The sequence below is a fragment of the Triplophysa rosa genome, linkage group LG10, assembly GCF_024868665.1.
Source record: "Triplophysa rosa linkage group LG10, Trosa_1v2, whole genome shotgun sequence".
Lineage (NCBI taxonomy): Eukaryota > Metazoa > Chordata > Actinopteri > Cypriniformes > Nemacheilidae > Triplophysa > Triplophysa rosa.
The window spans coordinates 25,450,107-25,465,334 of NC_079899.1; the positions used below are offsets into that span (position 1 = coordinate 25,450,107).

At 36.2% G+C, this 15,228-nt stretch overlaps 1 protein-coding gene across 2 annotated transcripts; it reads right to left on the bottom strand.

Moving 5' to 3' along the window:
• Positions 1-1,983: 1,983 nt before the first annotated feature.
• Positions 1,984-6,515, bottom strand: LOC130560545 (adhesion G-protein coupled receptor G1-like). Of its 2 annotated transcripts, XM_057344397.1 has the most exons (14): positions 6,456-6,515; positions 6,288-6,364; positions 6,025-6,090; positions 5,839-5,925; positions 5,576-5,737; positions 5,256-5,378; positions 3,933-4,032; positions 3,693-3,861; positions 3,481-3,621; positions 3,133-3,246; positions 2,999-3,035; positions 2,830-2,927; positions 2,514-2,626; positions 1,984-2,418 (listed from the first exon to the last, which is right to left on the bottom strand). In XM_057344397.1, the coding sequence occupies exons 1-14, from the start codon at positions 6,461-6,463 to the stop codon at positions 2,349-2,351; spliced, it is 1,365 nt and encodes a 454-aa protein (XP_057200380.1). In that variant the 5' UTR covers positions 6,464-6,515; the 3' UTR covers positions 1,984-2,348. The 2 variants fall into 2 exon arrangements, with proteins under 2 accessions (XP_057200380.1, XP_057200381.1); XM_057344398.1 differs by lacking the exon at positions 5,256-5,378.
• Positions 6,516-15,228: the final 8,713 nt, after the last annotated feature.

The following is a 15,228-nucleotide window of genomic DNA, read 5'->3' on the forward strand; positions in this document are numbered from 1 at the left end:
TTAATGGTACAATTTTGGTACTTATTTGTTCTGTTCTGTCTACTTAATTTCATAAAAAGGATAAATTAAATATTTAAGTCGCACTAACTAAGATTTGTTAAAAACTTTAACTTAACAGTAATCAAAATTTGAAGGTTCTGCTTACTTAAACCAAGAATGTCTAAAACTCAAAAATGCCTCAAAATATTTGAGTATTGCCAACTTATCTGGGTTTACAGTGCTGCATTAACAGTTTTATTCTTGAATAGATGGCTTAATAGAAAATAAATAAGCAATAATGTGAATAAGAAACTAATTAATTAATTAATTAATTAATTTAGAATTTTATCAAAACATACATTTAAAAATGTATCCGTCATGTTTATGTCTGACATCCACGACTCTCCTCCCATCCGTTCTGTGATTGGGCGTTCGCAAGGATTCCTGGGTAGGGGACTTCAGTGGAGTCTCACTCAATGCGGGCTTCGTCGAAGACCGCATCGAGGGCACAAAGGAGGCGCTCTCGAGCAGACTTCTGAGCGCTAAAAAAGACAAATGGGACATTCTACGGACTCGTAGACTTGGCGAGCATGCGCGATTTAAGTCCACAAGACCGCAAGTCCACATGAAGTGCGCCATTTGGGACAGGTCCTAAAGGGCTCGGCATAGTCCAGGCGAATTGCGCTTTCGTTCTGCGTTTGGAGGTAAAACGAAGCTCGAAAACGTTGAGAGACGGTATAGTTTTTTCGAACAATCCAACACCCCTTAGTTTCTGGAGGCGGGGTTTACATGACGTATGCAAATAGCCTCTGCTACGCGACATTCAAAAGCATTCATGCTGCTCAAATTTTATCGTTTTTTTAATGTAGACCATATCTGGCCTCACCTCAGCTAAATAAAATGACGCGTTATTTCCCACAGACGGGGCGGCGCTACATAACACACCCACCTATTACGTAATGGCCATGGGCCGATGGTGGCTCGAGGGTGTTTACAGGCCAACACGAACTTTCCCGGAAAATTGTGTTTGGTTTGCTGCGGCGAACTAGTGAAACGAATTGTCGTTTGGACCAGATTTTGTTCGAAATCAGGTCACAGATGGTCGTTTTTCGATTTCGAATGCAGTATGCCGAGCCCTTATTTCTACTTTCGAATACTATTAGGACGGATAGTATGCTGTTCGGAACGCAGGGATAGTGACAGAAAGGTGAAACATGGCCACGCGCAGGCGCGGGCACATGCATACCGAAAAATGTGAGCGGAGCGCGAGCGCGTTCGTTTGTGTTGTGAGTGATATAGTGACTGTAGTCGGTCTGATTTTGTTAGTAAATGTAGAACACAACAGCACACATAACTGATGGATCAGATCCGGTGGAGGACAAGACTCGAGTGGATCTCAAAACTCCGTGAGTTACCGGGCGGAACACCCGTGTTGTGTTGTCAGTCAGTGCCACAAGTAGTGCGGTTATGTTGTGATTTTGGCTTGTGACGTGTTTTTTTACGTCACACAGTGCATGCATTTAATCAATTAATTAAACCAATCAGTATAATGACATACAACCAACACAGTATTATCAACCACAACAAAATGGCATGTATATATAATTACACAACATTTGCATACTGTTTTAAAAATAATGTACTGCATAATATATATAAATAGTGAAAATAATAAAAAGGTTTAAGGCTTATTCCTATTAAGTTACCCAGAAATAAAGCAGCACCAGAACTATAAACGGTGGTGTCTCACAGCAGTGTATGTGATTTAAAATATGCAAAAGAAAAATTATTATTATTGGTTATTGCCCTTGATATTATTATCATGATTATTATTAATGTCAATTGAAAGAAAGTACATTCTTATTCTTACATCACAAATTAATACATGAAAATGTATATTAGACAGAACAATCCAAGAAGTGTTTTTTAATGATTTTATTGATGTTCTATGTATTAGTAAATCAAGACGTAAATCAAGATGGAAATCAAGAAGTAAATCGGTTCTCTTAGTAGTATGAAAAACAAAACAGTTATTCAAACAGGGAATAAATCATTTATAAAAGAGCATGCAAAGACCATATAATGAATCATATTTATGAATGATTATAATTATCGAAGCTGACTGTATAAAGCTATGTATGATTATAATTTTAAACATTAAACGTTTAGGATGAATCATATGCAAAATATAATGAAATTATAGAGCTAATGTATTGCTGTAATAAAAAAATCATTCATTTTCACATGTCATTTTAATAGCGACAGCAGTAATGAATTAATTTATACCAAATGATGTTTTTCAGTTTCTGTGTTCAAGTCCAAGCCTCGAGTCAGATGTTCCTGACATGTCGCAAGTCATTTTTTGTGACTTAATTGCAACTTGACCTGCAGACTTGAGAATCCATCGCGATCATCGTTGACTGATTCGATCTGTTTTTCCTATTAAAATAAAGAGGTGGTCATTTGTATGATATACAGCCTTTTTATTTACATTTTCGTCATTGTTTCAGTGATTACTGTAAATGATACTGTACCGAAACGGGACGAACGTGAACAGACCGATCAATAGAAGAAACGCGATTAAACCGCAGCCAATATATAAGGTCCATGATTTTTCATGCATGGATGTGACTGAATTGGGCCCCGTCTGAAAAATCATAGAACAGAGATGGTTAACCATAATTGAGTCGGATGATATTTAAAGCAACGAATGAATAAAACTCATTTTCAGAGACACCTGATCTGAGCCCAGAGAACATCTGAGACAAATCTGATCTTTAATGAAACCTTAAATGAGCTATGAAAGAACTCATTTCGAGCAATACATTTATCACGTGGAAAACATCTTACCGTCCGCACAGCGAAGAACGTCAGATGTGAACATGAACACTTGATGATGGTCGTGTTAAATTCTGTGACACAGCCAAACGTCGTCCACATCAGGTTTCCTGAACAAAACCAAAATGATACGATAAGAAATATTTGCACATAGTGAATTGAGCAATTAAACTGTATTTACCTCTGCCATCCCAGGAACTGCAATACACGTCACCGACCTGTACAAAAACATGAAGTTTTATATTCATATTTGTCGTAAGTTCGCCATAACAGCGTGTTTCTCAAAAAATAAATTAAATAAAAAAGCTTCATTACCAGATTTTCCGCTCTGATGAATATCTCGATATTGTCAGTAAGATTTGAGATACTGGCACCCATTGATATTCCATAAACCTCATTATTCAAAACAATGAGATGTTTAGCTTCGTCCTAAATCAGTAAAAATGATCAAATTAAATGTTTGTAAACTAACGGTACTGTTTAGCGTGATGACAAAATGTTTATGTGCTCTCCTACTTGTAAGTCGCTTTGCGCGTCTGCCAAATGAATAAATGTAACGTAGGCTAATATAAATGTAGTATAATAGATGTTAAGACTCCTAAGACCCATAAAAATGTGGAAAATTGCACAACATTTTGAATTGAAGTCAATGTGTACGATTACATTGACGTCCATGTTTTTGAACTGAAGAACTCCAACAAATGCGCTTCCGTTGTTTTCCAGACGGGATTTATTGAATGCCTCCGCTGAGATTTTTACTAACCAGGAATACTGTTTCTGCCCGATATTTTGAGCCTCGGTAACCTGTAAATAAACAAGATAAATGAAAGATCACACAACAGATGAAGAGTGTTTGAACGTTTCTCAAGACCTACACTTATCTCATCCTGATCTGATGAGGAGAACATGGTGACGTCTTTGGGTTCTGTGCTCCTGTCCTGTCTGTACACGAGACCTTTAACTCCTCCCATGACAATGGGTTTAATGCTTTGATTGTTTCGTTCCATCTTGTCTGCAATGTTCTCGAGGTTGTCCATCATCCCTCTGAAACATGATTGTAAAATCACATGATGTTCTGCACTAGAGATTAAAACAACTGATGACGGGTCGCTTACGAAGCTTCTGAGGAACTGGTGGTTTTTGATGGTTTGATGCAGCTCACACACTTCGTTTGAGTCCCACTGACCTGCAGAACGTATTTGCTTTCTTTTTTTCCTGTAGCTCATGGAAACACATGAGATTTTATGTCTTTCTTTTGTCTGTCCTCAACATTAAATCTGTGACCCTGGACCCCAAAACCAGTCAAAAGTCGCTTGTTTGTAGCAATAGCCTGCAATACATTGTATGGGTCAATGTATTGTTTTATGCTAATAATGATTAGGATATTAAGTAAAGATCATGTTCCATGAAAATATTTTGTAAATTTTCTATCGTAAATATATCCAAACTTTATTTTTGTGAGTGGATGCAGCACAATCATGAACAAAAATGGCCGGAAACACACAAGCAAACATCACTCGCTGCTGCCCGCTCTTTGGGAATGACCCATTCAAGTGTGGTATCTGTAAAGTTTAGAATTTCTGCTTTCAGGATCGTCTGCTCTCCACAACGTCATTACAGCAGTAAGCCGATAGAGAGCGTTAAAACAAACCTGTTTCTTCTTAGCAACGGCCTGCTACAGCGCCTCTGATGGACAACTTTAAAGGCCATTTTCTCAATATTTAAAAAAAAATTGCATCCAAAAATTCCAGATTTTTTAATAGTTGTCTCTTGCCTTATTTATTCAGCTTTTAGATTATGTAAAAATCTCAATTTCGAAAAATGTACCCTTATGACTAATTTTGTTGTCCAGTGTCACATTTATTAGATGATGAGTCTATATAATATGTCTAGTTTGTCAGGGTTTTTGCTCATTTTTCATGGAAGCTGTTTTTTGTAAATGATGACAGAACTGGTGACAGGAAAGGAACTTATAACAGTACCATAGAGACATTTTGGTGGTCTAAAAGAGAGGTCTTAAAGTCGCCGTGAACCGGAAGTGGCGATCGTGTTTACTTCCGTATTTTGACGCATTTCCGAGTGAAATGGAATTTCGAATGAGAAAAATAGTGGGAGTGGCTTTTGTCTTTCTCTGTGATTCGATTGGATGTATAAAAGCAACCGTTGCATTTTGAAATGGAACTGGCAGCAGACTGACAGTTGAAGGGGAGGAGTTAACGGATGCTCCGCCCAAGCCGTTAACATGCGTCATCTGAGATAGATAGTCACTACATGAAGGAAGTGCATTTTCAGATTTTAACTGAAGATTATGAGGGCACACGAATTTTAAAAAGAGAATGACCCACATTGATAAGCTATTTACTATTAGCGCTGCAATATTCCATGAAAAATTAGGCATTGTCATTTTTAATTTCACTGGGACTTTAAGACACATTTACCGTCGCATGCAGAATGGCTGTAGGCCGCCACATAACAGGTCTCCTGAGGATCAACAAGATATTCTTTGACATTCAAAATACCTCCAAGATCACGCAGGCAGATAAAAGATGCGTGTGAGTAACCTGTTCAACATAAAAACAAAAATGTTTTTTTGTGATTCTGTTTATGTTAAAGGCACAGCAATGACGCACATCCCTACACGTCAATTAATTCTGATACAGTAAAACAAACTGCAGGAAACAGGTTTTGTTTGTTTCACCTGCTGTGTTTCAGTGTTTCACATGTTCTGTCTGTGTGTATAAAAGTAACTGACACACACCTGTTAAATTCTGATCAACGTTTGATGGCAGATATTGCAGCTGATCTGGCAGGAACAACATTGTGATGTCTCTCACGGTCTCATTCATCATTACTTCATATTCACTCCCATTGCTTGTTATGGCGAAATGAAATGTGTCTCCAGATTCTGTTGTGCAGTTTCCTGAACATCAGAAACATAATTCCCTTAGCAAATGTAAAATGTTAAAATGACCTAGAAAATATAAGTGTATACAAATACTCAAACAAATACGTAGACTGTACCCATTGAAGATGCTTCTTGTTTCACATTCATTATGCAAAAGTTCTTTGTCAGTGTATCGCCGCCTGGTCGGCACGTCAGTTGTACAGCTAGAAGAAAAATCAACTGAGTTTGTCGGTTTTCACGGGTACATTCATCATTTAAATATACTCAAATATAACATGAGTGTGGATGTATTATACATTTACCTGGACAGCCTGTGTCTCCTGAATAAACACTCAGGTTATGACCCACAATCATCATTTTTGAGCAGGCTGAACAACAAAAAGACAAAATTATATGAGCATAAAATATTTGTGAACATTAAATGTATAATAGTATTTATATGGTCTTTTAAAAATTATTTAAAAATGTAATTGTGCTCTAAAAAGTACTTACGTACAACATGTTAATTTATGTTAGCTTTCTTTTAAAAGAATGAATAGGAGTTATTAAAAAATAAGCAACATACTTATCTGGCATGTAGCACAGAAGATGATCCAGAGAAAAGTGTGTTTTTGCCAAGACATCGTCCTCGGTGACCGCGGCCTGTGAGAAACACTAAACTCTGTTATAAACCGCCATTAATGGTAAAGTTGATATTAAATGATCATCCACAGAGACACACGGATGATTTTACCTGTTCATACATCAATCCAGATCATGTGTTGAGTTTTCGCAGATGAAAGAGTCCATTTACGTTTTTAAACATGCAAATTACTTTCATTTCAGTTACGCACACTCCTCTGTTGATGCAAATAGAACTCTTTGCTAAAGTCCAGTAACAAAAATTTAAATCAAATAATGGTTTATCAAATAATAAACCTTTTTGAGTAAATAATCGACAATATTTAGATGAACTTACAACCAACATCCTTTTGATTGATTCAAACATGATTCAAACACATTTCATCTATATTTGCTCATCGACCTGCGTATAAAATGGGTTGATATTTAAGTCTACAGTATTTGTGTAGTTATTTTGATATTCTGTTGATGTTTTATGTATGTAAGATAGAAGAAACATTCAATGACGTAATGATTATTCAACTGTTTTGTGTTTTTCATAACCAAATCTGGTAACACTTTACGTCTAGGTACCCTTTATAAAGCATTTATAATTTTAAAGCATTATTGTGTTCATTAAGAATTAATAAGTCATTTACAAATGCATTATGAAGCAGTTATAACTGCATGAATAATAAGAGGGATTCTAATGAAATACCTTCATAGGTAATAGTGAGCCATTTTTAACTCACATGTTATTAATGCTTAATAAATGTGTTTATTCATTATTTATTTGACTCGAAAGCAGATTCATTATTATCTTGATGTCGTTTGCAATATAGGCTGTCAGACTGGACACTGTAGGGTGTTTTTCTTACCTGCTCACTATTTGGCAGGTATTTTCATTAATACATGCGGTTATAACTGCTTTATAATGCATTTGTAAATGACTTATTAATCATTATTGAACACATTTCTAAATGCTTCATAAAGGGTATCTTAATGTAAAGTGTTACCCCAAATATAATATGCTAATATCACACACATGTCCACATGCAACAGTTACAGTGCACTGATGTTATAAATATTGATGCAAATGACTCTGTTGACATCAGGACGTTCTGTGGTACAGAGGAATTTTCTTTTACCTCTTGTGCCTCAGGCAACCTCTCGCAACCTTATATGACGCTATATGCATTAGTTTCTATGGATCAAAGCAAGTATGTATTCAGTTCGAATTTTCATCTTTTAAGATTTTATTGATCATTTAGAAGTGGATTTCTGCTAAACTAAGAGTTACCTCAGTATATCGTTTTTAAAATAAAATAACGTTTAAGAAAACGTTGGGGAAAACAACAAAAGCCTGTAATCTCAAGAGACACACAAGTACACACAAGGACCTAAAGTCAAGAGCTGATGTAAAGCAATAGCGCCCTCTTGCAGTAAGAAATGGTCATTGCACATTAAAGAGATGCTGTCAATTTAAATCTTTCAGCCTTTATTTGCAACATGCCAACTGAGAATCAAGGTTGTTAACAGGACCAGTTCTCTTTATAGATCTAAAAGACAATGCAGTTAGACAACCCCCAGGAGGACAAAAAATCTGCCCCTGCTTTATATGCTTATAATTGAAATGACAGGCTTTGAACTTCACATAAAAGAATATATTGATTGACATTTTATTGACTGGAGACACTGATCGATCGAGGGCCGTCTGACAGTGATGTCATTGGTTTTATTAATGGGCAGCTGTCTGTTTTTCATTGATTCACTTGTTTGCCTGCAGTTATTGGTCAATAAACATTTTCATTTGGGAGAAATAGAATGGTTATCTGTCAGTAATAACTCTATTTGGCTGCATGTTGTTAACATGCTTTTGTTTTCGATGGAAGACTACAGGTTTGATGTGAGAAGATTCAAATAAGAATTTAGATTTTGCAGATTCAAATAGCTTTGTTGGCATGGTAACAGCTTTACATAATGTTGTACTGTATATTCTACAAACAATTAAAAAAAATTCTTGATCTTGTGGGGACCAAATGTGTGTTTTCCGTGTGAGTGTTTGAGTTCCTCCAGATTGCTCCTTTTATGTGATAGATTTCCAAATGTAGACGCATCACCACATCCATTATCATCCATCCATCAAAACCCGCTCTGTAACACACACATTGATTGATATCCATGATCGTGATATTGATTCAGTGTGGAGGATATTTGAAACATGTTATTAAATAACATTCAAATTTTTGAAAGATCCCACAATCACACATGAAATCACACGTGCAGTGTGTAAAGATGTCCGGAAACCAGATCGTAAGGGTTCTGATGGATGGATGGTGATGCCATCGATTGCTTTATAGCCCACGATAAAACCTGTTCAGTCAGAAATGTTTCCCATGGCTGGTATAAACCTGAACCTTTCTCTTCTGACGACTGAGCGTGAGCGTGCATAAGAAGCAAAGAAAACAAGTCAACATAATTCATGACCCCGGGAGCTTTTAAATGAGCGAAACAAAGCGAGCGCTCATGTTTCCCACATTAATATTTGATGGGTTTTCTTTTACGAGGTCACAGGGTGGCACCTCACACTGGACATCAGCCTCCTGCTTCCATTTAACAAACAAACAAACAAACAAACAAACAATCGATCAGAAAAGTGACAAGCCCGTGCTGATTAATGTTTTATCAAATGCCTGTGTCACACCAAATTAGATTGTTGGGAGTAGGGATGCACCGATATGTCATTTTTGGCCGATAACCGAAAATTCTTCAACTTTGTAAGCCGATAACCGATACATTGGCCGATATACAGTATCTAAATATTAAAATATCATTTTCTGAGACTGACATTTCTTTCCCCCCTGAAAATCATGTACCAAGCCTACTTTATACCAGAAAAGTTAAAGAATCTTTAATTAGTGTAATGTTTCTTTAATAAACAAATGAATGATGTTCTTCCAGAGCGACCCAGAAAGGTGTTCTCCCCACACTCCTGTTATGATTCATGTGCCAAAACACAAAATAAAAAGGAAATAAAACTCAGATTTGACCTGGAGCATCATCGTTTTTTTTCTTCAAAATATTCATATATTGCAGTCATACAGTTATCATGGATTCTTACGTGCACAATAATTGTGTTGTTAAAATGTGATTTTGTGACCGTCATAATATGAAGGAAAAGCTTTACGTTCATATGCACGAATATATAAATGTGTATTGTGTGTGGGGGGGTAGGCTACTGATAGGCTACTCAGACTCATTAAAAAATATTATTTGTAGGTGCTGAGTAAACAATAGATGTCTCTGGTATTCCCCCAATTAGATTTTTGGGGGGTGAACATACATGGTTCACTCTCCGCTCAGACATGCAGTCATTGTTGCAAACGATGACATCATCCAGTCTGAGGTGTGTGCGTGAGCGTGTTCTCCAGACCTCCAGGACTTCTGTGGATTCACAAGTGATGGGATAAAAGACATCTAAACCATGCAGGTCAGTCAGGTACCGTGGACGGTAAATGTCTGTTGATACCACTGTAAGGACGGGCTGGTTTGATGCGGGGTCAGAGTCTAATCCCTCATGGTGACACCCGGGTGTGAAGTGTCCTGCTGTGGCTGCAGATTACAGCCGTTCTACATCACAACAGTTCAAGAATGTCATGCAGAAGATCAATAACTATCATTAAAAACCACACAAGTGTTTATTAAACACAGAGGAAAAGCTTTTGTTTGAAAGTCTAAATTGTAATGAATAATATATGACCTGTTATTTTGACCTCATCTCACCTGAAAAATGGCGTAACCTGCTGTCATCAGGTTAAGTCATATTATATAGACTCAAAAACTTTAGATAATGACAAAGACTGAACCAGAATGGCTGAAAATTGTATTTCTATATTCAAAGAATTAGGAAAGATACAAAAATGACACAGTAAATGTCTTAAACGAACACTAGATAATGTCATTTCTGCTTGCAGAGGACATCTATGCATATACGGCATTTTGCACTTCATTTTATTGTATATTGCACTTAATATTATCTTTATTAAATCATTTTCATCCCATTTAATTTGGAATCTAATTTGAGGAGACAATGACCTCCTCTACAACACAATGGATTACTTCATAAATACAGTTGAAGTGAAAAGTTTACATCCCCCTTGCAGAATCTGGAAAATTAACCTTCATTTTTACTTTAACCTTAATAAACCTTAATTTTGAAAATTAAGGTTTCTTTTTAATTTAGTCCTTCCCTGAACAAGTTATTTTACGAAAAAAAAAAGTTAACATAAAGTTCACAATAACGAATAATAACAGAATTAAAAAAAAAAAAAAAACTTTCCTCAGAAACGTATATGTATTTTTATAGCTTCTGAAAGACCTTACTATAATGAAAAAATAAATATATAAACGAAACAATAACTATTTACACCAAAAACCTTTTCAGGGGTTTACACGTGTTGCTTTCATGAGCATCATTGAATGTCTCTTGATTGTCCTCGATGTAAACAGATGAATCTCAACATCATACAGTTACTGGACATGAGTCCCATATACAGAAATGCTGAAAAAGCAAATATTCTGGAGGACATGGATAATATTTCTGAAGATCAGTGGACAGTTTAATAACTCAGGACACACAAGAAACCCTTAAACAAATATGAGGAAGCATAAAAGCTGTTAATGATTGTTCAGGTAACATCATACAGTATTAAGAATCAGGGGCGCGTAAACTTTTGACCTGGGCTAATTTTAGAAATCCTTTTATTATTCTTTGGTGTGAACTTTCTTTCGTAAAATAACTTGTACATGGCAGGACTAAATTAAAAATAAACCTTATTTTTTCCTAAATTTTCAGCATTTTCCTGATTCTGCAAGGGGTGTGTAAACTTTTGACTTCAACTGTAATGCAAACAAATCTTTTTTTTAGATTTAGAATTATCAACATCTTTAGCCGTCGTTTCCAAAACTTGTTTGATTTGATCAGGTTGTCATTGAATGTGTGTTTGCTGAAGTACACATGAATAACCTGCTGTGAAGAATAACAGGATGAAAGGGAGAATGAAGGTGTTAAAGATGCAGTAATGACCTCACAGTGCTTTAACCTCCACACAGTTTGTGTAAATGAAGCGCTCAGAGGGTTGAATAGAGTTAAGGAGGCGCTCTGAATGGCATTCATGTGGAAATGGAGAGAGGAGTCTCACAGCAGGACGTGTGCAGGAAAGGAAACATGATGTCATCACTGATGCAGGTGGTCAGCATGTTTGCATTAGCGTTTGAATGGAGCGGATTATCAGCGCAGGTTAAAGGTGACGGGACTCCTGCCGTGAGGAGCGGCCGTCTAATGCACAGGTGTCAGGACACACAACAGTGTCTTAAACAATGGAATTCAATTATAATCTCATTTAAACAGAGAAAGGATTTGGACTTTTTTGTATAAATGACAATGTAAATTATTTAAGATTCTGAATCAGAATTATAGTTAATTCAATTATTTTTTTTGATTTACTTACATTTTTAGTCATTTTTTACATGCTTTCGTCATTTTATTATTTATTCATTTTTATGTTGCAAGATATATGAATAATTTATTTTACTTTTAGTTTCCTTTTTGTGTATTATTATAATTTTAGTGCCTTAAACTCAATTTCAGTTTAGGCAAGATTTACATTTTCCATGTTGTTTAGGTTTTTCCATTAATTTCTTAGGCCAATATTTGATTTCATTTCATTCAACAGAAATGTTTTAATATAACCTAGTTCTCTATTGAAGAAAAGGTCTGATTTTCCCACAAGAATCTTGAAGAAGACAAAATGCGTGAAGCTCCAGTGCTGCTACAGTAAAGGAGCAATATAAAAATATTTACAGATTTATTTCAATTTTTTTTATTTAAAATAAATACAATGTGCTTTATAATTTAATTTCAATTTCAATCTCTTAATTAATAGTGAAGGGTTACATATTTAAATAGCCTATATTTCCACAGTCAAAGATATAGATCAGAAGCCTTGCTTGTTGCTTTTTTCATAACTTTATTTGTCATTTCCATGTGAGAAAAAAATAGTCTCTCACAAACATTGGATATTTTGAACTTAGAAACCTGTCTCTACACGTATATTCAATAAAAAAATGCAAAATAAAAGCATTTGAACGCACACGCTAGAATTGGTTGAATTTTCTGAGAACAAAAATATATATTTTAAGTTTAACATGGTGACGTTTGTTTGTTTTTCTAGGGGACAATAAAGAGCGCTTTGCTCCCCGATATAAAGTTAAAATGCACACGTAACAGAGAAATTGATTGAAAACGTTTTAGATTTGAAGAACTTTTGAGTGAACAATCCCAGCGCTCACGGGTGTATATATCGAGTGTTTTGTGATATGAGGGGATGTAGTCTGGCTCTCTTCTTCTGCTCATATCTGCCCGTGGCACACAAATCAATAGCAGTGCTTTCATCTGAGTCTTCCTAACACACGTTCAGTGAAGCCATGAGAGCCAGCAGATGAAAGTTCATCTCTCAGATGGCTCATATGATTTAGGTTTTCAATGATTTATGATACTTTATGAACTTTGTCAGAATACAAGACGTGTCATATTAATCTCAACGTGTAAACCTGTCCGAAGCCTTTCTTCATTAATAATTCAAGCTCTCTTTCGGTCATGGCGGTCATGTAGTACAAAGTCAACTATTTCTTCTTTTGAAAATGATGTTAGCAGACCACAGACGGCGCCTGGAGCTTCTGAGACACACACAGTCCAGCGAAACAAAAGATGAAACCTCATTTAGATCAAAGACGCAGGTATTGATTGAGAACAACAGGACAGAGTTCAGGAGCACGCGTGCCGAGCGAGAGGAGACCGCTGGCTGTTTGCACAGTCTCAGATCCGTGTGTCATGTTCCTTCACAATAGTGCCACGCTGGCATGAAAGTAAACACAGAAACACCAGCCGAGAAATACTGTATAGACACACCGTTCGAATCCATGAAGAGTCTGGAGGTGTAAAACTGAATGGAATCATCTGGATTTGCCTAGATTTGATGAGAAATGTTTGAGTTCATCTTGAGATCTTCAAAAAAATTATATAGCTCAGTTTGACACATTGTCGACATCTCTTCTGAAACTCTAATGGAGATTTTTGTGAGATCAGTGAGTCTATCGATGGGCCCTGAGTGAGGTTTACATGTGTATTAACATTACCTCATCACTCCAGAATGTGGTGACACACTGGCCAACATTAATGTGGTCGACATTAATAAAGCCCCTGATCTCACACACACACGCGTGTTGTGTTTCCATGTTGTTTAGGGACTTTCCACAGACATAATGACCTTCACACTGTACAAACTGTATGTTCAAGCCTCTAAACCAAAACCTTAAAGAACACTTTCTGCATTATGGGGCAGTTTCCCAGACAGCGATTAGACTAGTCCTAGACTAAAATGAATGTACGAGCTGTCCGTACGGAAAACAACTTGCACGGACACATCAATATAATCAAAATACATCATTGCCTTTGTGTTGTCTCAAAATGCACACAAGTCATGTTTTAACATTTGTTAAAATCACTTCCTAATTAAACTAAGGCTTAAGATAATCCCTGTCCGGGAAACCACCCCTTTAACACAAAACCACATTTGTGACCCGTGAAATCCAGTCAATTCTCAAAATCTAATTTTGGGATAATGAGCATTGTAGTTTCACTATTAATTTCAATCTTTGACACGGCTTTACTGTAAATGTGTAGCTGGGTTTCACAGACTGGGTCACAAGTGCGTATTTCTCAAGTTATCTGGAAACAGAGAACATGTAGCGTTCAAAAAACATTGTTGCTTTATAATCTATATTTGAATATTTAAAGGGATAGTTCACCCAAAATTCTGTCATCATTTACTCACCTTACAAATCTGTATACATTTCTTTGTTCTGAGGAACACAGAGACAGATATTTGGAAGAATGTGTATAACCAGACAGACTCCCATAAAATTACTTCATCATTTTATTTGTTCCGATGAACACCAAAGAAGACAGTTCTGGGGCACTTTTGACGACCATTGTATTTTTCCTACTATGGGAGTCAATGGGGGGGAAATCTGTCTGGTTATGCGCATTCTTCCAAATATCTTTCTCTGTGTTCATCAGAACAAAGACATTTATACAGATTTGGAAGGTGAGTAAATGATGACAGAATTGTCCTTTTTGGGTGAAGTATCACTTTAAATACACAATATAGATTATAAAGCAACAATGTTTTTTAAAAGCTGCATGTTCTCTGTTTGGAAGATGTTTGGAAGAATGCGCATAACCAGACAGATTTTGCCCCCCATTGACTCCCATAGTAGGAAGAAATATAATGGTAGTCAAAAGTGCCCCAGAACTGTTTGCTGACATTCTTCAAAATGTCTTCTTTTGTGTTCAACAGAACAAATGAAATGGAAAAGTAATTTTTCCTACTATGGGAGTCTGTCTGGTTACACGCATTCTTCCAAATATCTTTCTCTATGTTCAACAGAACAAAGACATTTATACAGATTTGGACCAACTCGAAGGCGAGTAAACGATGACCGAATTGACATTTTTGTGTAAACTATCCCTTTAACAAATGAGAATGATTAAATTCACTTTCAGATTCAGTGTCATTTCAGGTTTTGTCTGCGATTTCAGTTCAGAGATTTCTCAAACAAGACTCTGCCGCTCACGTTCATTTTGCACCTTTATACTCTTTACAACTGATCTGTTCTAATGGATCTTAAGGATTTTTATAAGAAACATCTGAGACGGAGCGAATTGATATTATTTACACAAAACATGACTGGGAAAAGTTTCCTGCAATAGTTTTCTTGCATTAAAAGCATGAATAAACAGATTATACAGAAAGACACTGAACCACAACATTATTTCATACTGT

What these genes read in the sequence shown, in the direction of transcription:
- LOC130560545 (XM_057344397.1), bottom strand. An exon ending in TCATCAGAGCGGAAAATCTG is followed by an intron (nt 3,036 to 3,132) that starts GTAATGAAGCTT and finishes GTTTTTGTACAG; the next exon opens with GTCGGTGACGTGTATTGCAG. An exon ending in TTCACGTTCGTCCCGTTTCG is followed by an intron (nt 2,419 to 2,513) that starts GTACAGTATCAT and finishes TTATTTTAATAG; the next exon opens with GAAAAACAGATCGAATCAGT.